This window comes from Equus quagga, chromosome 5, assembly GCF_021613505.1.
Source record: "Equus quagga isolate Etosha38 chromosome 5, UCLA_HA_Equagga_1.0, whole genome shotgun sequence".
Lineage (NCBI taxonomy): Eukaryota > Metazoa > Chordata > Mammalia > Perissodactyla > Equidae > Equus > Equus quagga.
This window is the reverse complement of record NC_060271.1, coordinates 77,305,779-77,328,230: the sequence shown is the minus strand read 5'-3', so window position 1 is coordinate 77,328,230 and position 22,452 is coordinate 77,305,779. Positions and strand designations below refer to the sequence as shown.

The window sequence follows — 22,452 nt, the reverse complement described above, 5'->3', positions numbered from 1 at the left end:
GGTACAGGTTATGCATTCTGCTGGAGCTCCGTGTGAGTGACGTTACACCTTCTCAGTGTATCGTATCAAGAAGCTCGTGATGTTGGCTTGTCCCAATATTGGTGCTGATGGTAATTTTGATCATTTGGTTAAGGTGATGTCCAGTAGGTTTCTCCACTGTGAAGTTACTATTGTAATTCAGTAATTTTTGAGATGTTTTGAGACCATGTATATATCCTGTGCCTCATCAAGCTTTCACTTGCTAGGCATAGCATCTGCTGATGACTTTCTAAATCCATCATTCCTTCTGTGTTTTCATTGGCATTCTATTGTAAGAAGGCCCTTTTCTTTCTGGAGGGACAAATCTTGCAAACTTAATTCCACATCTTTGTATTAGCTTTTAACTTGGGGGGCTGGGCCCTCTGGCCCCCTTCTTTTTGGGCCCTTCTGTGTGCTTTGGGGAACATCAAGTAAACAATGATGGTTCCTGGGCTCGGGGAGAGGCCTGGATCTTCTTCCATGCAGCACCTCACTTGTCATCGACATGACTGGCTCAGCATGGGGCTAAACGCACATGGTGTCGGATCATTTGTTAAGTGTTTCCCTCGGGCCTGGGGCTGTGAGTGGGAATGTCATCTTGTCACCAGTTCTCTAAGCTCAGCCTGGGCTTAAGTGAGGGCATTAATGGGCAGAGAAAAGAACCGTTCCTGCTGAGAAGCTATGGCTGACCCCTTGTCCAACCTGAATTTGTTAATCAAAGCTGCTCATTGTCTATCCATACACACACCCACCCTGCACTATGGCACATTGTTACATGGTGTACTTGGTTAGCTTTCTTTCCCTCTTGACAAAAAACAAAGTCAACATGGTCCTGGTGTCACTTTGCTCATTGCAAGTTAAAGACCTTTTTGTGTCCTTAACAAATACTTGATTTCAGGGGAGCCTCCTCATCACTGTGATTGATCTGAGGCTCTCAAAGGGTCTGAGCAACATTCAGAATTCCGCACTAGGATCTCCTAAAGATCTGCCTTCCATTTCTGCCGGTGCGCCTAGCTGGGAAAGGAGATATGGGAAGATGAGCTGAGGTTCAGGCCGTATCAGAGGCAGAGGGCGTTTGCAAGAAAAGCAGGGCTTAGTTGTGCAGTGAGTGGTGTGAGGCAAGACAGTGCTTTTCAAATATTATGGCTCATCCTTTTCCTTTTTTTTCTCCCCATCTCTCTTCAGACAGGCTCAGAGCTCAGCCCAGTTGATGGACCTGTTCCAGGTCAGATGGACTCAGGGCCAGTGTACCATGGGGACTCAAGGCAGCTAAGCGCCTCAGGGGCGCCGGTCAATGGTGCTAGAGAACCCGCTGGACCCAGTCTGCTAGGGGCTGGCGGTCCTTGGCGAGAAGACCAGAAGCCCGACTGGGACGCTGCCCCAGGCCCAGCTCACACCGCTCGCCTGGAAGATGCCCACGATCTGGTGGCCTTTTCGGCTGTGGCCGAAGCTGTGTCCTCTTATGGGGCCCTTAGCACTCGGCTCTATGAAACCTTCAACCGTGAGATGAGTCGCGAAGCTGGGAACAACAGCAGGGGACCCCGGTCAGGGCCCGAGGGCTGCTCTGCTGGCAGCGAAGACCTTGACACACTGCAGACGGCCCTGGCCCTCGCTCGGCATGGCATGAAACCTCCCAACTGCAACTGCGATGGCCCGGAATGCCCTGACTACCTCGAGTGGCTGGAGGGGAAGATCAAGTCTGTGGTCGTGGAGGGAGGGGAGGAGCGGCCCAGGCTCCCAGGGACTCTCCCTCCTGCTGAGGCTGGCCTCCCAGCACCAAGCACCAGGCCGCTCCTCAGCTCTGAGGTCCCCCAGATACCTCCCCCCGAGGGCCTGCCCCTGTCCCAGAGTGCCCTGAGTATCGCCAAGGAAAAAAACATCAGCCTGCAGACCGCCATCGCCATTGAGGCCCTCACACAGCTCTCCTCTGCCCTCCCCCAGCCTTCTCACGCCACCTCCCAGGCTTCTTGCCCGCTTCCTGAGGCCTTGTCCCCTCCTGCTCCTTTCAGATCTCCCCAGTCCTACCTCCGGGCCCCCTCGTGGCCTGTGGTCCCCCCTGAAGAGCACCCACCCTTCGCCCCTGATAGCCCTGCCTTCCCTCCAGCAACACCTAGAACAGAATTTCCTGAAGCGTGGGGCACCGACACCCCACCAGCCACCCCCCGGAGCTCTTGGCCCATGCCCCGCCCGAGCCCTGACCCCATGGCTGAACTGGAGCAGTTGTTGGGCAGTGCCAGTGATTACATCCAGTCAGTATTCAAGCGGCCCGAGGCCCTGCCCACCAAGCCCAAGGTCAAGGTCGAGGCGCCCTCTTCCTCCCCAGCCCCGTCCCCATCCCCAGTTCTCCAGAGGGAAGCTCCCACGCCATCCTCGGAGCCTGACACCCACCAGAAGGCCCAGACCGCCCTCCAGCAGCACCTCCACCATAAGCGTAGTCTCTTCCTGGAACAGGCCCGTGACGCCTCCTTCCCGCCTCCCACGGAGCCTCCTGCTCCTGGCTGGTGGGCACCACCAAGCTCACCTGCCCCGCGGCCTCTGGACAGACCACCCAAGGAGAAGAAGAAGAAGCCCCTGACACCAGCTGGAGGTCCCCTGGGAACCGAGAAGGCCACCCCTGGAATCAAGCCCAGTGTCCGGAAGCCCATTCAGATCAAGAAGTCCAGGCCGCGGGAAGCACAGCCTCTCTTCCTGCCTCTGCGGCAGATCGTCCTGGAAGGACTGAGGTCCCCGGCCTCCGAGGATGTGCAGGCACATCCACCTGCCCCCGTCCCCACCTCACAGGGCTCTGCTGTCCCCCTACCCCCAGAACCTTCTCTTGCGCTATTTGCACCTAGTCCCTCTGGGGACAGCCTGCTGCCCCCTACTCAGGAAATGAGGTCCCCCAGCCCCGTGGCAACCCTGCAGCCCGGCTCCGCCGGCCCTCTTCCCCCTGCCGATGACAAGCTGGAAGAGCTCATCCGGCAGTTCGAGGCTGAATTTGGGGATAGCTTTGGGCTTCCTGGCCCCCCGTCTGTGCCCGTGCAGGACCCCGAGAACCAGCCAACGTGTCTCCCAGCCCCCGAGAGCCCTTTTGCTACTCGCTCCCCCAAGCAAATCAAGATCGAGTCTTCGGGAGCTGTGACCGTGCTCTCAACCACCTGCTTCCATTCAGAGGAGGGAGGCCAGGAGGCCACACCCACCAAGGCCGAAAATCCACTCACTCCCACCCTCAGTGGTTTCCTGGAGTCACCTCTTAAGTACCTGGACACGCCCACCAAGAGTCTGCTGGACACACCTGCTAAGCGAGCCCAGGCCGAGTTCCCCACCTGCGATTGCGTCGGTAAGTCTGCCTGGGTGTCAGGGAAGGCCAGCGGATGTGGCCTGGTGGGCTTGGGTTTCTAGACTCGGTCTTTCATCTGGCAAACATTTACTGTGTGCCAGCCACCCCGGTGGGGCCTGGGGACACGCAAATGAGCTCACAGGCTAGTAGAAAAGACATGGAAGGAAACCAGTAGTGATGCTGTGTGGTGTGTGGCGTGTCAGTGAAAGTGGACACAGGTGCTTCGTGGCACAGATTGAGATAAAGGCATCCTGGAGGCCTTCCTGTGGGAGGTGGTGCTTATGCTGAGGCCTGAGCTCACTGGCTGTGAGGGTGAGGCTTATTTGGTCTGCTCTTGGTCTGCAGGAGCAAAAAGGGAGGAGTCTGTGTAGGGATGAACAAAAGGTGGTTTGAGAGGCAGGCAGGGTGCAAGGTTGGGACTTTGACTTGATCTCAGAGGTAATAGTGAGCTTCTGAGGGTTTTAAAACAAGTAATGACCTGTCACCTTGTTCTTCTGAAAGACTATTCTAGCTTGTGGTGGGGAAGAACAATTGTTGGGGGCACCTGTAAGAAAGGTGTTGTCATGAGCCAGGTGAGAACTGACAGGGGCCTGGACTGAAAGAGTTGGGTGGGTGGAGGGCACAGAGTGGGTTTGAGGGCCTCTGAAGGAGGGGGGCGTGAGGGGATGAGGACAACTCAGGTCTCCTCCTCGGTGGTGGTGGTGGTGGTGACTGAGAGCGTAGGTTTGACTTCTGTTTGGACGAGCTGAGTTTGAGGGGCCTGAGAGATTGGGGGTCAGGCCCTGGGTTATGGGTGGGCGTGGTTAGCTTTTAGGTGTGGTGTGGGTAGCGGAGCTGAGGAGTTGGGTCCATTTCTGAGCCTTGCCTTCTGGATACAAGCAGGGCCCCGGGGCCGTGAGGACTGCTCTGTGGACCTCTGCTGTCCCGGTGGAGGTCGCTGACACATTGCTAACTCCAGGTCCACTCTAGGCTCCAGCTTCTGCTATTTACAGAGTGTTGTGTAAGAGATACATGTGTTTCAGATGTTGATCAAAAAACGCATTGATGCTGGCAATGAGCATGTTGAATTCTTGTGATTTTGTGATCACAAACGGGTCTTACGAAAAGGCTGTCTTCCTGCCTGTTACGTGTGACTTGTTGGGATGGTGTGTCCTAGTTGGTGAGGAGGACCTGGGCTGTCCTGCCCAGTCCAGCTACTCCAGACTCCTGGGGCACAGGGCAGAGGGGTTGTTGACAAGGAGTCACTTGGGAACAAGGAGAAGATTGAACAGATGTGCAGGGTCCTGCAAAATGCTCACGGACGGGCTCCGGGACCATGGTTCCCACTGACGGGTAACCCTGTTCATTGCTGGATCTGACTAATGAGGACAGGACTTTGAGGCCCCTCATTTCCCAGCACTTGGGAGAAGCTTGTTCTGGTCATAGGGACGGGGCCCCTCCTGTGTTCTTTCTCTCTTCGTGTCTGTGTGTATCTGTCCCGTCTGCCTCCTTAGGTGTTTCTCCCCGTCCAGGGTAGGAAATATCCCTCCCTAGCGCCTGGGACATAGCTGATCCTTAATAAATGTTTTAATTGTTGGATTCAATTATATGGATATTATGTTTGATCAGACTAGTTTTTTTTTTAAATTTGAATTCTAATTCCATCACTTCCTCATGCATAAAATGAAAATGAGAATAGTACCCCCTTCACAGGGCTGTGGTGAGGATTAAGTTGGTTAATGTGTGTAAAGTGCTCAGAGCTGTGTCTGGCTCATAATTACACACTATAGGAGTGTTAGCTGTTATCAAGCCGATTGAGTGCAGTAAGGCACGAAAAAGAAATAAAAACGTGTATCATAGAGGAAAAGTGTTGGCTATTACTTTACCCGTCAATCATTTATTGATTACCTAGCTCTGTACTAACTACCAGGAAGGATAAAAATAAGATATGGTTCATCTTGAAAAACTTTGTGGTTGATTTGAAGAGACAGCGTGAACAATAAAATACTCAGTCACCCATTCGACAGTGTCTGCCAAATGCCCATGCTGTCGTATGGAAGTGCCGAAACTTCTAAGGGTGCTCTGAAACACCAGGCTTGGGTGTCATTATGGAGGGTAATGTTTTACCTAGCAAAGTCTTGTTCAGAGCTGGGTTTTGAAAAATGTAGTGAACACAGATGGGGAGAGGTGAGAAGGTGGCCCCTCCAGACCGAAGAATGCAAGAGCACAGTCTAAGGAGCAGCAAGGAGCAAGCCAGGAGGATGTAAGTCCAGTAGCACAGGAGAGGGCCGGAACGCTCAGCGTTCTCCTGCATTCCTCAGACCAGAGGAGCCCTCCAACCCGAGAGGATAAGTCTCAGCTGGAAGCTAGTGACAGGCGGTGGACTGTCAGCATGAGGGAAACCCAGTGGTTGCAGCACTGGCAGCTTCTGCCTTGGCAGACCAGGAAGGGCAGGGGCAGGGGCGAGAGACACGGGGAGCAGAGATTCCCACCACTGCCAATCATTTATTGCTCCAGTTTGTATTTGCTGCTAAACAAACCGAAAACTACCCTGTGTTGGTAAATGTTAAATTGTGGGAAAATACTTAGATGAAAACAGCACGCACAAATAGTGTATAAACAATCATCTCACCTAGGTTAAAAAAAAATTAGAAAAAAAGCTAGAAGGAAATATATCAACAGTGATTGTCTCAATGGTCAGACTTTGGGTGACTTTTCCTTCATATGGTTTCTGAATTTTCCATAAGGAAATATGTATTTTATAATCAAGAAATACTTTTGAAAGTGTGTCCTATAAGTAGCATGGGAGATGGATTGGTGAAGGATAATAATCCTGTGGTAAGAGACCAGTTGGGAAGCTATTCATAATAATAATAATATTTAATAATAATATTTATGAAATACTTGCTCCGTTCCAGGCACAGTGCCAAGTACTCTACAGTTACCGCCTCATTTAATCCTTGTAACGTCTATATATGAGGTGGGTACTGTCAGTAGTTCCATCTTAATGATGAAGAAAGCAAAGTTAGACAAAGTAATTTACCAGGTCATAGAGCTAACAAGTGGTGGAAGTGAGGGTTTTGTTTTGTTTTGTTTTTTGGTGGGGAAGATTGGCCCTGAGCTAATGTCTGTGCCAATCTTCCTCTATTTTATATGTGAGATGCCTCCACAGCATGGCTTGATGAACAATGTGTAGGCCTGTGCCCGGGATCTGAACTCATGAACCCCAGGCTGCCAAATCAGAGCATGCAAACTTAACCACTACACCACTGGGCTGGCCCCTGGAAGTGAGATTTGAACCTAGGGGTTGGACTCTTAACCACCGTGCTATACTATGATTGAAATTGTTGAGAAATGAGTCCTAACTAAAACAGTGGTATTAGGAATGAAGGGGGCCAAAGAAGAAGGGATTCACTTGGAAACAGTTTCTAGAGGTACTGGGGTTCATGTTAGGGAAAGCCGTCCTGTTTTCCAGAAATGTCTGGACAAGTGCTTCCATCAGCTGGTATGGCAGAATTTGTCTTTGTGAACTTGGGCTCAGGACAAGGGTCAGGAATAAAGCCACTCACTTGGGGATTAGTGTCAGGTTGGAACCATCTCTTATTTCAGAAACTCATCTCCTCAACAGTTCTAGGTAGAGAGGTGCAGATTGCAGGTCAGTATAAGGAAGAATTTTTCATAGATGTGACAGTGAAATTTGGAGACACCATGAAGTGTTCATAATAAATGATTGAAAATTAAGTATGGGAACAGCTTTGTAAAAGCATGAAAAGGTGCTATAGAGTAACAGAAAAACCCTAATATTCAAGCTCCCTGGTGGTTTTTGCCAAATAAGCAACTTTGCCCAAAATGGGCATCCAGGTGACCGAAAACCCAAACGCCAAGTGAAGGTATGGATAGAGTTCATATGGACTTGTTCTCTGAATTTCGAAATACTCTAATTAGAGGCAGCTCGGAAGCTTCAAAGAAATAAACTTAGGTGACATGAAAGAAAATACCTTACTCCAAAAGGTAGTATGGTATATACAGATTTGAGAAAACTTAGCACAAATTGAAGTTCCCTGTTGAATTACTGGAGGAAGAGAGCACTGATATATTTCTAATATTTTGTGGCACACGTTGGAGATCCCCCGACCACCCCTTAAGCGTCCTGTAACACCACTCTCAGAGATAGGACACTGAGCTGCAATGACTGTTGGCTAGGCCCTTTATGCATTTTGTCTATTCTCAGAAATGGGGAGATTCACCAGGAGAGCCAGTTTAGGACAGGGAATGAGTCCAGATGACTTTTTAGTGGGAATAGCATCCTTTGAGATCATCTGCTCCTCACTTTATAGGTAAAGAAACAGCTCTGTGCTGACTTTTAAGCCTTGTCCTGATGTCTCTGAGGAGCAGTCCACAGGCAGCTGGAGACATTAAACCATAGTAAAAGGAGCTTAGGAGACAGATTTTAGATGTTGCCTTCATAGAAATGCTGTATTTTTATCCACTTGATCATCCTGCCCTAAAGAGGTAGCCAAAGACCAATACAAGAACAACCATCTCTTTTGCTGGAACATAGCAAAAGTCTGGGCGAGGGAGGGATGTTGTCCAGTATCCACTGGGTAACTTCAGTGTGGACCACAGTTTTGAATGGGGACACAGAGACTTATCTCTGTTTACAATAATGTAAAGTCTATTTCCTATAGTTTTTATGAGAATGTATTCCCTCCCCCCCCCCCCATTCAGTTTGAGATAAAAAGGAACTCCCTGTCTTTTAAGTATTATTTCAGACAACAGACTATTTGGACTCCAGTATAAAGGTGGAGAATCTGACTCTGGGTAGGAGGGTGTCGGAAAGAACTTCTGGAGGAGGTGATATCTGCTCTGAGTTTTAAAGGATAAGTCGAGGTTTAATAGATTAATAGGGAGAAGGCAGAGTGTTCCAGGCAAAGGGACATGAAGATTATGGAGATGAAAAACCACTTAAAGATGTAGAGATGTGACAGCATGGGGAAATACAAGTAGTTCTGGTGTGACTGGTGTGTTAGGTCAAAGATTGGGAGTGGCGGGAGAGGAGAGTTTCAGGGGAAGAGAGGTGATACCAAAGGCAGAGAAACCAGTTTGCAAGCTCAGGCATAGTTCAGGCAAGAAATAATGGGTCCCTGAACTAAGAATGACATTGAGTAGGAGGGAGAAGAGAAGGAGGTGGATAAGAGAAGGAAGGAGAAGTAACTGGCTCAGCAACCAGTTGGATGTAGGAGCAAGGAAGAAGCAGCAGTCACAGTTGATTCCTGAGGTTCCAAGTTGGGCGGGGCGACTGGGCAGGTGGTGGTGCCATTCACCAAGATTTGAAATCCTGGGAGGGAGGCAGGTTTGGACATCCAGCCTTTGAGATGTCTGTGGGACCTGGAGGGGTGCATCCGCTTGGATCTGTGAATTCGAGGTTCTTCAGCAAACTCATGGTAGCTGAAGTTTCGATTATGGTCATTTCACCAGGCTGACTGTGTAGATCAAGAAGAGGCCTGAGAATGGATGATGCCGACATTAGGGGAGGGAATCTCAAACAAGAGGCTGTGAAGGAAGTGTGAAAGAGATGTGGAGAGAAATTGAGGAGGCGGTATGTTAAAAAACCAACAGATAGTTTGGGAGGTTGGGAGGGTTAACAGCATCCGTATTGAAGAAGGGTCAAATTTTTGTGCTGGATTCTTCTTTGTCTTCCATGATTTGTTACTATATGTGCACTAGTCTTTTCAGTTAAACCCAAGGTTCCTTAAGAACAGGAACTGAATGTTGTATTTCTATAGCATCTAGACTAGTACTGAGCATATGGTAAGTACTCCACATATTTTTTGGTTAACTGATCAACCTTATTCTACCTCCATATTTAAACTCTACAAAGATGTCAGATTGGTTTAGGCGTGTTCTCCTTACCTCTAATCTTTGTCATTAGTGCGTGTGCCCACTGTTATGAAGGTGTTTCTGTGTATTACCAGCAGGCCCAGCATGCTGCCCATGAGCTCACAGGCAGCTGAGCTGAGATTTTAGTTTTAAAAAAATTCATCTGACACACCTGACCCAGGGTAGGGCCCAACATCTACCTGCCCACGGCATGGATTTGTGACTGACAGGAGGCAATATGCTAGCTGTCAGTTACTGACTAGCATGGAAGTGGAATCTAATTAGTTGTGTAAGCTTAAGCTGTTCAGCTTTACGTCCGCTAAGATTACATCAGGATACTGAGGCATTATATAGGATTGTTTGGAAAAAGGAGATGGGTACAGTAAACCCTTTGTGTGAGCTCGACACCTGTGCATTAGTTGTAGACTGATGATGTACCAATGTCATCAAGAGAAGAAATGCCGCAGCCCAAATCTATACCTGGCCATGAGTTCCCCTCCTGGGAAAGCGTGGGTGCCCTTGTCTCTGTGTAGAGAGAGAAGGGGGAAGGGGGAAGGATCATTTAGAAACGGAGGGTCCTTCTTTCTGTTAGGCATTCGTGAGTAGTTTCTTGTGTTTAGTATCTCTTGCTGATAGCAGAAAGGACACACTCCATTCTCTCCTGAGCCTAGTGCAGAAGTGGAACAGAGCATGTTTTTCTATTTTAGTGAGTATAAAATTAAGTGCACAGGGCAAAGAAAAGCACCTAGAGCCACATAACGGGCGTTTTCTCAAAAATTGGATTTTGCTCTCCTGAGCTCTACCCCAGGGCTTTCCATTATGTATTTTAGGAAAAAACTTCACTTCTCCGACTACTCAAAGCGAGATGTAAAACCGATTTTTCTTTAAGAAGAGCTGAGCCGTTTCGTTGCCCGGCCACTCTACCTCTGTGGAGAAAGAAGAAAAAGTGGTGATTTACCAGCAAGATAGCCAAATACTCTTTTCCTGAAACCTGGCGAAAGGGACCAAAGGAAACAGAAACAGAAGAGAAAATTTCGTCAACTGAAATTTGGAAATTGCCCCAGTTTTAAACCATGTATTTCAGGGGCTGTCTGCCAGTTTAAGATCAATTTGAATTAAAATAAAGGAGGACATGGGGCATATAACTCCCAGTTTTGGGAAAAACAATAGCGGAGGCTCAGAAGGACCCCTCCAATTGGAGAGATGGCTGGGGACCACCCATCTAGAAGGCATGCTCTCTGGGAAGTTGGGAATGCAAACAGTCCCCTTTTCCCTGTCTGCTCCAGCTTCTGATGGGGATAAGGTCTGGGGTGAGGACGGTTGGCTGGAGAGATGGGAAACCATATCTTAGAAGCCAGCTTTGTAGCTGAGGGCCAATAGCACCAAACAATGGCCATTGTGCAGAGAAAAATATGTGCTGAACCACCAAACAAGAATCCTGTAAACCATGGGACTTCAGTTTAACTTAATTTCTTATCAGAGTGACCGGCTCACTCCCATATGAGGAAATAAACCCAAATCCTAGCCCCAGGACAGAGCACAACCCAACCCCCCCCCCCCCGCCCCCCGACACACACACACAAACATACATACACATGGAGAGGCGTTGGCCCCGGCAGACAGAGGGCGTGGAGATGCCGTTTCCCAGTCACAGCTGTCCACAGCCAGCCCCCGTTCCCCCATCCCCCTCAGGCTGCTGAACTTCTGAACTAATGGAGACTTCTACAACATCCAGCTCTCTAGCTTAATTTCTAAGGGAGGAATTTGAGCAGTGTCAGGGAAGTAGGAGTAAGGAGATTTTATTTTTGGGCAAGTGAGTCTAGACCAGTGGCTTTCCACTGAGGGCTAATGTATCCCCCTTCTTCCCGGGGCACATTTGGCAGTATCCAAGGACATTTTTGGTTATCACAACTGGTGTGGTACTACTGGCATCTAGTGGGTAGAGGCCTGAGATGCTGCTAAACATTCTGTAATGCACAGGACAGTCTCCACAACAAGGAATTATCCAATTCAAATTTAATAGTGCCCGGGGAGCGGGGGGGAACCCTGGAGATAAACTTCTTCCATTGAAAGCTTAACAGGCAAACAAAAAATTCAACATGCAACCCATTCAAATGCTGTGGGGAAAAGTGGAGGGGGTTAAATATCACATTCAAAATGAAGATTTACGGGGCCAGCCAGGTGGCGCAGTGGTTAAGTGCCCACGTTCCGCTTCAGCGGCCCCGGGGTTGCTGGTTCGGATCCCGGGTGCGGACATGGCACTGCTTGGCAAGCCATGCTGTGATAGGCGTCCCGCATATAAAGTAGAGGAAGATGGGCACGGATGTTAGCTCAGGGCCGGTCTTCCTCAGCAACAAGAGGAGGATTAGCTGCAGATGTTAGCTCAGGGCTAATCTTCCTTGGGAGAAAAAAAAAAAGATTTACGTTAGAAAATACAAGAATTTGAACAACTGATTTATACTTTCAAGGAAGTTGGCTAAAATGGTGGTGGTGAAATCAGAAATGAAAGGTGAGGTGCTAGAATAGTTACAGAGGTCACAAGAAGTATGGATATTAAGCTCCAGAAGAAGCGTGCCATTGTACAAGCATTTATAACTGTACTAGAAGCTGCAAAAAGCAGAATCAGAGTTACAGAAAAAGCAAATCAATAAGGAAGGAGGACAGGCTTGAAAGATCCCTCCAAAACAGGAAAAGAAAATGGAAAGGAGCCTAGCCAGAGTGGAGATAAGAGACACAGAAGAGAGTTAGGAGGGATCCTACAGACAGAATCGTTCTGTCGGGGATGTTGGAACATTCCGTGGTGTTCCCAGGAAAGAGCATGGAACAAACTGAACAAAGGCCAGAGTCAAAGCTAAAATAGAAAGCTTTTTCAAAATGAAAGAAAATGAATAAAAACCAACAAATAATGATCCTGATGAATTTACTGAATTTCAAGGATAAAGAATCGCCTACAAATAAATTAATTAAAAAAAAACTAAATTAGTCACAGGTACTTGGTTTTTTAACTTTTTTTTTTTTACTGTTTAAAAAATATTTTTTAAGGGGCCAGCCCGGTGGTGCAGCAGTTAAGTTCGCACGTTCTGCTACCGTGGCCCAGGGTTCGCTGGTTCGGATCCCGGGTGCGGACACAGCACCGCTTGTCAAGCCATGCAGTGGTGGGCGTCCCAAATATAAAGTAGACGAAGATGGGCATGGATGTTGGCTCAGGGCTAATCTTCCTCAAAAAAAAAAATAGTTTTTAAAAACGTCCTTGTAATTGAAACACACATGTAAGAAAGTATATAAATCTTAAGTGTACAGCACAATACAGTTTACAAAAGGCACATACTTGTGTAACCACATCTAGATCAAGAAATGGAGCTTCACGAGAAGCACCCCTATGTCCCCGCCCAGTCTCTTACACCTGACTCCCTAAATCAAACTATGGCCTGCAGACCAACTCCAGCTCCTATCTGTGAGCCAGAAACGGTTTTGATGTTTTTAAATGGTTAAAACAAATCAAAAGAATAATATTTCATGACTCATGAAAATGATATGAAGTCCAAATTTCAGTGACCATCAAGTTTTAATGAAACATAGCCACGCTCATTTGTTTATGTATTGTCTCTGGTTTGTATTACACCGGCAAAGATGAGTAGTTGCCACAGAGACTGCGTGCCCTGCAAAGCCTTAAGTGTTTGCCATCTGACCCTTAACATAAATAGTTTGCCGACCCCTGTCCAAAGGTAACTGTTATTCTAACTTCTGACCAGGTTGATCAGTTCTACCTGTTCTTGAACTTCATATGTATGGAATCATATGTACATATGTGTTTATTCTTGTATGTTCTGGCTTCTGTTGTTCAGTGTTGTGTTTGTGAGATTCATCTATGTGAGTGTAGCGGGACCTGTAGGTTATTCCTTCTCATTGCTATATAGTATTCTGTTTTATGAATATACCACCATTTATCCATTAGCTCGTTGATGGTCTTTGGACTGTTTCCAATTTGGTATTGTTATGAATTATGCTGACATAAGACATTCTTACGTATGTCTCCTGGTACATGTATGTATCCACTTAGATGTTGGGTATGTACCTAGGACTGAAATTGTGTACGTTCAGCTTTAGGAGGTAGCTATTTTCCGTTTTCCAAAGTGGTTGTAACAGTTTAAGCTCCCACCACCAGTGGCCCGCATCCTTACGAGCAAACGTGATCACCAGTCTGTCTGCCACTGTGGTAGGTGTATGATGATATCTCATTGTGGCTTTAATTTACGTTTTCCCGCTAACTGATGAGACTAAGCACCTTTTTGTACATCCTTGTGGACTACCAGTTCAGCCCGTTTGCCCGTTTCTCTATTGTGTTTCTATCTTTTTCTTATTGGGCAGTAACAGTTCTTGTTTTATTCTGGATGTGAGTTCTTTGTTGGATATACGTATTGGCAGTTCTCAGAGTATTGAGGTAAAAAGTTTGACCTGAGAATTCTATACCCAGTAACGTTGCCATTCACATGTAAAGGCTTCATAAAAACATTTCCAAATATGCAGGAACTCAGATTTTCTGGAGATGAATCAGATCAGTCAAGAGGAAGTTGTGGTGTGAAGGGGCTGGCAGTGAACGCTAAATGTAGAGTCTAAATTTAAATAACTGTGACGATTGGCTTTCTAAAACAAAAACAATGTAGCTTACCCTGTACTTGAAATACATTTATTTTATATTAAATATCTCTTTTTCTAATAGAGAGGGGGAAATATGTTATGAGGATACCAACAAAAAGCAGGAGGTAAAATGAAGGAGGAGGTGGGAGAAATTGGAAGAGTGCTAACTTTTTTCTCTCCGAAAGTACCGTTGACATTACTCAAAACATACTATAGATGTTCCAGATTACTGGAGGTCGGGGGTGGGGTAGAAGAAAATACAAAATTTATAGCAAAGGATAGGAAAGAAAGAAAACAAGGAAACATAACCATGGGAAACAAAGTGACAGAAGACAGTGCAATAAATGTAAAAAGGGCAAACTCACTGAATTTAAGGTTAATAGCATTAAACAGCACCAAGAAGGTGAAGAAACCTTATTTCGCTATGAGAAAACGGAAGCATATATTGGGCACTGATTCAGAGCGTATATTGTGGTCTATCCAACATTATCCGAACCTTGCGAAATACGGTTACCTGTCTGGCACTGTAACTGAGTACAAGCCCTTTGCCACACAGAAGACGTAGATATATATACAGAGAGAGATTTAAATATATGCAGAGAGAGAGATATATCCTCTCTCTGTATATAATGAAGATATATATATATAACAAGGATATATATATGTATATATATAATGAGGATATATATATCCTCATGTATGTGTAAATGTGTATATATATGTTTAAATTAGGCCATTTAAATTTGTAAACGTATGCAGTACTAGTTTTATAACTAAGCATACTTGGTTGTAAGTCCAGTTTCTTCCCCTAGAATATCTTCTGCCACATACAGACGTATGATCAAGGGAAGTGAGGTATACATATATATATACACACATACAATCAGGGAAAGGGATGGAACTAAAAGGAACTATACTTCTAAACGACTCCTTGGGCTGCCTTATAAACTGCTGGAAGGGAGAGACTGGTTTATTGGGCATTTGGTGCTGCGTGTGCCCTCTGCGTTTCAGTGCCCTCCCCACAGAAACCTGACCATCCACTTTCCGGGTTGGTGGGGTTTTGCATCTTCCTATCTTTTTTCCCAGCTGCTGGGATGGAGTTGCCAAGATTAGGTTTGCATCTTCGCCCTGAAAATCTCCTTTCTCTGCCCTTAACTTTGTAAGTTTGAAGTTTTTCTGATTTGGGGCAGAAGGTAGTCACCAAAAGCTACATCGTGTTCCAGTTCTAGTGTAAGACCCTGCAGTCAATCCATTGCTTTGACTTTTCTCCAGACGATGGAAACTGAAATGGAGCCCAGAAGTTCTGGCATATTCTTAGGTCCTATTTTCTCTGAACTGTGTGGTGTCCTAGTGTGTATAAAGAACTTTCAGACCGCTACCTCCAACACTCGTGTTCTTACATTCTCTTTCCCTACGTGCCCCCTCTTGGTCTCCTCCCCTCCTCCACTTCACATGCATCCTTCTGCAATCGTCTCTCTCTTATGGTTCGAAATAGTGTATGTTTGGGTCAAGTCATTTTTAATCCTTTAGTTGAAAGTATTAATTCATTCATGAAACACTTAGCCATTGATAGGTTAAGAACTACGCGAGCGACCTTCTCTCTCATCTAATCCTCAACAATTCTGTAATGTAGAAACATGATTTTTAACTGCTCCGAGGGCTCATAAAGGTTGCATGACTCGGTCACAGTCACACAGTTTGTTTGGCACCTATTGAGTTCCTGTTATGCGCCCAATGCTGCACTTAGCCCTTCACGCATTTTACACACGAAGGCATGAGGATGAGAGAGGCTGGGGAGATAACTCGTTACAGTGGCCAGGGTCTCTGCAAAATCCTTGTTCATTCTGCTGTGCCGTGTTAACCATTGATCTGTGCTGTGATACGTGCTTTGATATTTTTGTTGTCTGCAAGGTGGTCTAGGAGTCCAGAGGGAAACCAAGCCTGAGAAGTCCGATAGGGTTTCACAGAAAAGGTGGCGTTTCAACTAGGCCTTAAGAAAGGAGGTTTTCCAAAGAGAGAAATAGAGGAAGGCACTGTTGTCAATGAGAAGGTCTGCTTAAAGACACAGGGGTGTCGCACGGTTGTGTGGAAGGGGCTGTGGTGGCTGTTGCAGGATGCGAGGCCAGGAGGCGTGCAGAGGTGGCCTGGTGGGGGCCTTGTGGACTGTGCTCTGGAAGTTTGGGTTCTGCCTTCTGTCCAGCATGGAGTCGCCGCTGGGAAGTGGTGTGACTGGATTTCTGTTTTCAGAGTGTAACTGGTGTTATTGGGTAGGATGGCCTAGGTGGGCCGACTACTTAGGAGATCATGACACTAATTCTGGCAAGAGCCTGACCCAGGACATTAGTGGGGGTGAAGAGCCTCTGTGAGCGGAAGCCGTAAGTGGTAGACAACTTTCATCAGTGCCTCTGCTGTCGCTGCACACATCATTGCGAATCTTTTTTGTTGTTGTTTTTATAAAACCAAGAACACAACTGAACTCATTTTCACAAACTTGCTCTTGCTCATACTTATTCTAGGGTGAGTAATGACGCATATACCTTCATGCTTGCATATGTGTGCATGTTTACTAATGTATCTATGATTGTGTGTACACTAACTGTGGCATGTTATACAGTCTGTGCTGAAATTTGCTTCTTTTCCCCCTTAAAATATCTTGGAGGTCATTTTTTGTTAGTAAACCTGGAGCTGCCTAATGCCTCTTGATAGCTGCTTAGTATTTCATTATATGAATGTGCCATAATGTATTTATAATACATAGTGTATTATGATGGACATTTAGGTTTCTTACATCTTGCCATTTCAAATGATACAGTGAGTATTCTTGTATATACATATCACTTTGTGCATACGCAAGCATATCCAAATTTCTAGAAATAAATTCTTGGAAGATTTGAAATTCGTTGAAATTGCTGAGTCAAACAGGCTCACGTAATTTTAATATATTGCTGACTTACTTTCCATACTGCCTGCTTTCTTATTCTCTCACCAATACAAGGAGCGATCAGATCTTGATGGTGATTCATCTGAAAGGCAAAACCGGTACCTTATTGTAGCTTTAATTATGTTGGAACCATTTGCCTTTCCCTTTCAAGGAATCATTTCTATCTCATTTTTCGTTTTTCTCTTGTATTATTGACCTTATTTAGCTGCAGGAGCTCTTGATATATTAAGGAAATTAGCCATTTGTCTGGTATGAGTTCCAAATATTTCTTCCCAGCATGTTGTTTGCTTTTTGGCTTGACTTTTGGTAGTTATTATTATAAAATTTTCTTTAGTTAAACTTATCAGGTTTGCGTGTGTATGTGTGTGTCTGGGGCCTCAGAATTTCATGTTCTACTTAAAGAAGACCTTCTCTCTTCCATGATTATTTTTTAAAACTCTTCCATTGCTTTTCTTCTAGAATTTGTATAGTTTCATTTTTTTTTGTACTTAAATCTTTCAGCCATTTGGGATATGGTATTAAATATGGATCAGACTTTTTTTCTCAGTTGTCCCAACACCATGCATTGAAAAATTAATCTTTCCCTGTTGATTTGAAATTAGGTATCCTTTTTTGTGTGGGTCTTATCTGCCCAGGTAGATCATAAACTTTTTTTTTTTTTTTTTTTTTTTTTTGGGGTTGTTTTTCACTGAGCCAGTCTTCCTCTATTTCTATATGTGGGATGCCACCACAGCATGGCTTGATGAGTGGTGTGTAGGTCTGTGCCCAGGATCCGAACCTGTGAACCCTGGGCTACCAAAGCAGAGCATGTGAACGTAACCATTACACACCAGCAGGCCAGCCCCTATAAACTTTTTAAAGGCAACAATTCTGTGTTATCCTGTCTTGTATTCCCCATGAATCTGCGCATAATGTTCTGCATAAAATAGATATGACATTAATTTTTTTACATTTTAAAATTGTGAATTACATATATAGGAAAGTACACAAAACCTTCGTATACAACTTAATGAAAATGTATAAAGGAACACCTGTGTAACCGAAACTTAGATCAAGAAATAGGCCATTTCCAGCTCCCGGAAGTCCCCTGTCTACCATTCCCAATTGCAGTCCTCTCCCATCCCCCGGAGGTAACCACTCTTTTGACTTGTGACAGTGATTTCCTTGTTTTTCTTTTTATTAATTAAGGTTGACCCATGTGAAATCACCATTTTTTGTAGGTAAAAAATCATTGAGTATCTGCAATTTCATAAGTCAACCTAGCAATATTACCACCTATGGATGGATCTCTAAACAGTATAGTTTAGTTGAGCCTGTTTTTTTTTTTTAATCTTTTTTTTTTTTTCCTGTTTTTTCTCCCCAAACCCCCCCCCCCCCCCCCCCCGGTACACAGTTGTATATCTTAGTTGCACGTCCTTCTAGTTGTGGGATATGGGGCGCTGTCTCAACATGGCCTACGACTGGTGCCATGTCTGCACCCAGGATCTGAACCCTGGGCCGCTGCAGCGGAGCACGTGAACTTAACCACTCGGCCACAGAGCCGGCCCCAAGTTGAGCCTGTTTTTGAATGTTATTTCAATGTAATCTTACCCTATTTGCTCTTCTGTGCTGTCCTCCTTTCCCTCGCTAGGATGTAGTATTCCGCCATGTTGTTGCAGGTTGTCAGTTCTCCTTGCTGGATGTATCCCATCTTATGACTCTACTACATTTATTTATCCAGCCCACTCTTGTTGGATTATGAGTTGTTTCCAGTTTTGAGTGTTGCAAACCACGTTGCTGCAAAAATCCTTGGACATGTGTTTTGATGCATGTGACCAAGATTCCTTCTAGGGTAGGATCAGCAAAGTAGGGCCTGCTGCCTGGTTTTTCGTTTATTTTTTTAAAATGTTGCATTTTTAAAAACTTTTACATGTCTAGAAAAGCAGGGAAGTTGGTACAGAGTTCCTCTGTACCCTTTACCCAGCTGCCCCTAATGTAAACATCTTACATAATTATGGCCCGTTGGAAACGAACACGTTAGTGTTGGTACGGTGCTGTTAACTACAGACTCTTTGGATTTTGTCAATTTTTCCATTAATGTCCTTTTACTGTTGTAGGACCCAATGCAGAATACCACATTGTATTTAGTCGTCATGTCTCCTCAGATAGGAGACAGACTTGCCAACTGTAGCACAGTACTTGTGTAAAGTTCTTTTTGTTTTCAGCCTTAGAGTATCCAGTCAAAACACTGTTTTCCGAAGCTCCTGTTACATAGCCTTTGGGGTCTCATTTCTTTCACTTAGAAAGATTCATTTAAAATTCATCCGTGTTGTTGTGTGAATCGATAGCTTGTTCCTTTCGTTTTTTTGTAGTTGTGGTGAATTTGCTCATTACATAAAATTAACCGTTTTGAAGTGAGCAGTTTAATGGCATTTAGTACGTTCAGAATGTTGTGCAACCACCACGTCTTTCCAGTTCCAGAACATTTTCATCACTCCCAGATAAAACCCTGTGCCCGTTAAGCAATTACTCCCCATTTCTCCCTCCTCCCAGCCTCTGGCAGCCACCACCCGGCTTTCTGTTTCTATGACTCTGCCCATTCTGGATATTTCGTATGAATGGAGTCATACGACATGGGACCCTTGTGTCTGGCATCATGTTTTTGAGGTTCATCCCCATTGTAGCACGTATCAGTACTTCATTCCTTTCTTTTTTTGTAAATTGTGGTAAAATATATATAACAAAATTTGCCATTTTAACTGTTTTAAGTGTACATTTTAGTGGCATCAGTTACATTCACAGTGTTGTGCAACCATTACCACTATCTATTTCCAAAGCTTTTTCATCACCCTAAACAGAAATTCTGTTACCCATTAAGCAATAAGTCCTCAATGTCCACCCCTCCCAGTCCCTGGTAACCTCTAATCTGATTTCTAGTTCTATGAATTTGCCTAATCTAGATGTTTCATGTAAGTAGAATCATACAATATTTCTTCTTTTGTGTCTGGCTTCTTTCACTTAGCATGATGTTTTCAAGGTTCGTTCATGTGGTAGCAGGTGTCAGAACTTCATCCCTTTTTATGGTTGAATAATATTCCATTGTATAACTATATCACATTTTGTTCATCTATTGATGGACGCTCGTGTTGTTTTTGCCTTTTGGCTCTTGTGAATAGTGCTGCTGTGAACGCTAGCACACAAGTATCTGTTTGAGTCCTTGTTTTTGATTCTCTTGGGTATATACCTAGGAGTGGAGTGCTTTGCCAACCCCAGGTCTAGAGCGTGTATAACAGGAAACTGAATTCCAAGTGGTGAGATCACAGTCTAGACAACACTTGGTTTTACCAGATTTAAAAATTTTTGCCAATCTAGTCTGTGTGTAATGGTATTTCGTTGTGATTTGAATTTGTATTTCCTGATTTCTGATGGAGTTGAACACATTTTGACATGTTTATAAGCCATTTAGATTTCCTCTTTTGTATTGTGCCCGTTAATTTTCCTATTGGTGGTTTGCCTTTCTAAGTTAGTGTTGATGAATTGATGTCTCCAAATAATGTTTACTCTGTGTTTCTGCAGAACAAATAGTGGAGAAAGATGAAGGTCCATATTACACTCACCTGGGATCTGGCCCCACGGTAGCCTCTATCCGGGAACTCATGGAGGAGCGGTGAGTGATGCACAGATGTCCAAGGAGAAATGGGCAAGTTGTTAACAGAATATGGATTTTAAGCAGCTGTCATTTTCGTTGCCTTGTACTAGATAGTCTACAGAAAGGAAGCCCTGGTGTCCAGACTGTGGAAGGATGAATGTGGGATTCTCACCCCCTATGCTGCTTCTGCGTTTCTTTCTATCTGTAGGTCTGCCCCCTTATATCCCCCTCCCCCACTCTTTTGCTCTGTCTTTCTTGAAATATTTTTTATTGAAGAAATGGGGTTAAATGGTATATGTCCTAAAGAGGTTCCCATGGTCTGAATTTTGCTGCTGGCTTTCTTGTAGTATTGTGTAACAAGTTCTTCTGCCCTCTGTAAATTGGTAGTTAGATCTAAAGACTTGATCTAAATCAGGTTGCATTTCCATTCTTTCTTGTTTTCAAAACTACTTCATAGGTGGTATTTTGTACCTCTGTTAGAAGGAATGTAATGTCTTGTCTTTTGCCAGTGGGTGTCTCTTCAGGTTGTCTCCTCAGTCCTTTTGACACGGTCCTAGGAGTGTTTAATATCTTTCTTGATTTCTCATATGACAAGGTGTTCTGGGTTCACGTTGTGCATTTATCCAAGAAGTCCTGGTTTTTTTTATTGGAGGAAAATGTATTGAGAAAACAGATTCTGGGTACTAGGGGTACTCATTGCTACTGGGGTGCTCATTGTTTCTAGGCTGTTGCAGTTGAAGGAGCTAAGATATATGTGTAGGTTTTTGATTTTTGTTTTGTTTAGTGATTTAATATATCATGAGTTTATATTGACGCTTCCAATTCAAACTCAAGACCATAGGGTTTTTACTTAATAGCTCTGTTTTGTTTTTGTTTTTTTTTTACAGCAGTTTGTATAGATAGAGACTTTAAAATCTCTGTACATTTCCACAGCGGATATTAAATAGTGTGAGTTCCAGCATATGGAGAGGTAAAATAGCTTGGTGATTGAGAGCGTATGGACACCAGAGCTAGATTAAGGTCCAGTCCTGGCTCTGCCACTTGCTGCTGAGTCCTTGCTAAGTTTCTCTACTTCTCTGTGACCCAGTTTTCTTATCTGCAAGATGGAGACCGTGATAAAAGTACATACATTGGAGGAAAGTTGTGAGGATAAACTGAACTGATGTCTGGAAAGCACTTAGTGCTTATTAGTAAGTACTGCACGCAGGGTGTCTACCTCATATACATGTGTACTGATTACATTTTTTATAACAAGCATTAGTATTTTAATAATAAAGGCAAAGATTCTGTAGACAGAAACATGTTTGCTCATACATATGCCTACAGATGTGTGGAAGGTTGAGGCGCTTAGAGTTTCTACAAATTTGGAACCAGATTTTCTCTGACCAGGGGAGCCAAATTAATCCTGTCATTAATACAGCAGGGAACATGAGTTTGAACTGAATAACTGTAATGGCATCCTGAATGAATAAAAGGTAAGAGGAATGGAGGACAGTGATCTGCTGTGAACACTTTTAACAGATGGAACCCTGTGCCATCTGGAAACATTTATATTCAAAAAGCATTTGATCAAAGACCCAATCTGCAAATTCAAGCCTGATTGAAGGGGCACCTCTGAGTCCTTGAGAATGAAACATTTAAAACAGGGCGTGTGTTGTACATGTACGCCCACGTGTGCCCACCTACGTATGTCTTGCAGTTTTGAGGTTGGAGCGGGCATCTCTTTGGCCGGTGGTTTTGTAAGGAATCTTGACCCTGTCGTTTTCAAGTTGAGGGCTGTGGAGGAGTCAAATCTTCGAGTTGGATCTGGGACCGTTTTTGTATGTGTTTGTTTCTTGGTAACAGTTTATAAGATTTCTAGAGAGCTCTCTAAATAACTTTTAGTTATAGAAGAGTATGTTTTGAAACGAGGATTAAGAGAGAGTGATAAAGTTGAGATTTGTCCTTTTCTCTCTCATTGCTTTAAAAATAACAGCCAAGTGTGGATTCTCTAGAAACTGATCCAAGGAAGGAATTCCTCTCAAGACCAGGAATACTTGTGTTTTTCCT

At 44.7% G+C, this 22,452-nt stretch overlaps 1 protein-coding gene across 6 annotated transcripts in view; it reads left to right on the top strand.

Moving 5' to 3' along the window:
• Positions 1 to 22,452, top strand: part of TET3 (tet methylcytosine dioxygenase 3) — a 101,822-nt gene that overhangs the window by 50,346 nt on the left and 29,024 nt on the right. For all 6 annotated transcript variants that reach the window (XM_046663482.1, XM_046663480.1, XM_046663481.1 and 3 more), the window contains 2 exons: positions 1,204 to 3,337; positions 20,331 to 20,421. In XM_046663482.1, the coding sequence (XP_046519438.1) occupies positions 1,204 to 3,337; positions 20,331 to 20,421 (2,225 nt within the window). The remainder of the gene's footprint in view (positions 1 to 1,203; positions 3,338 to 20,330; positions 20,422 to 22,452) is intronic.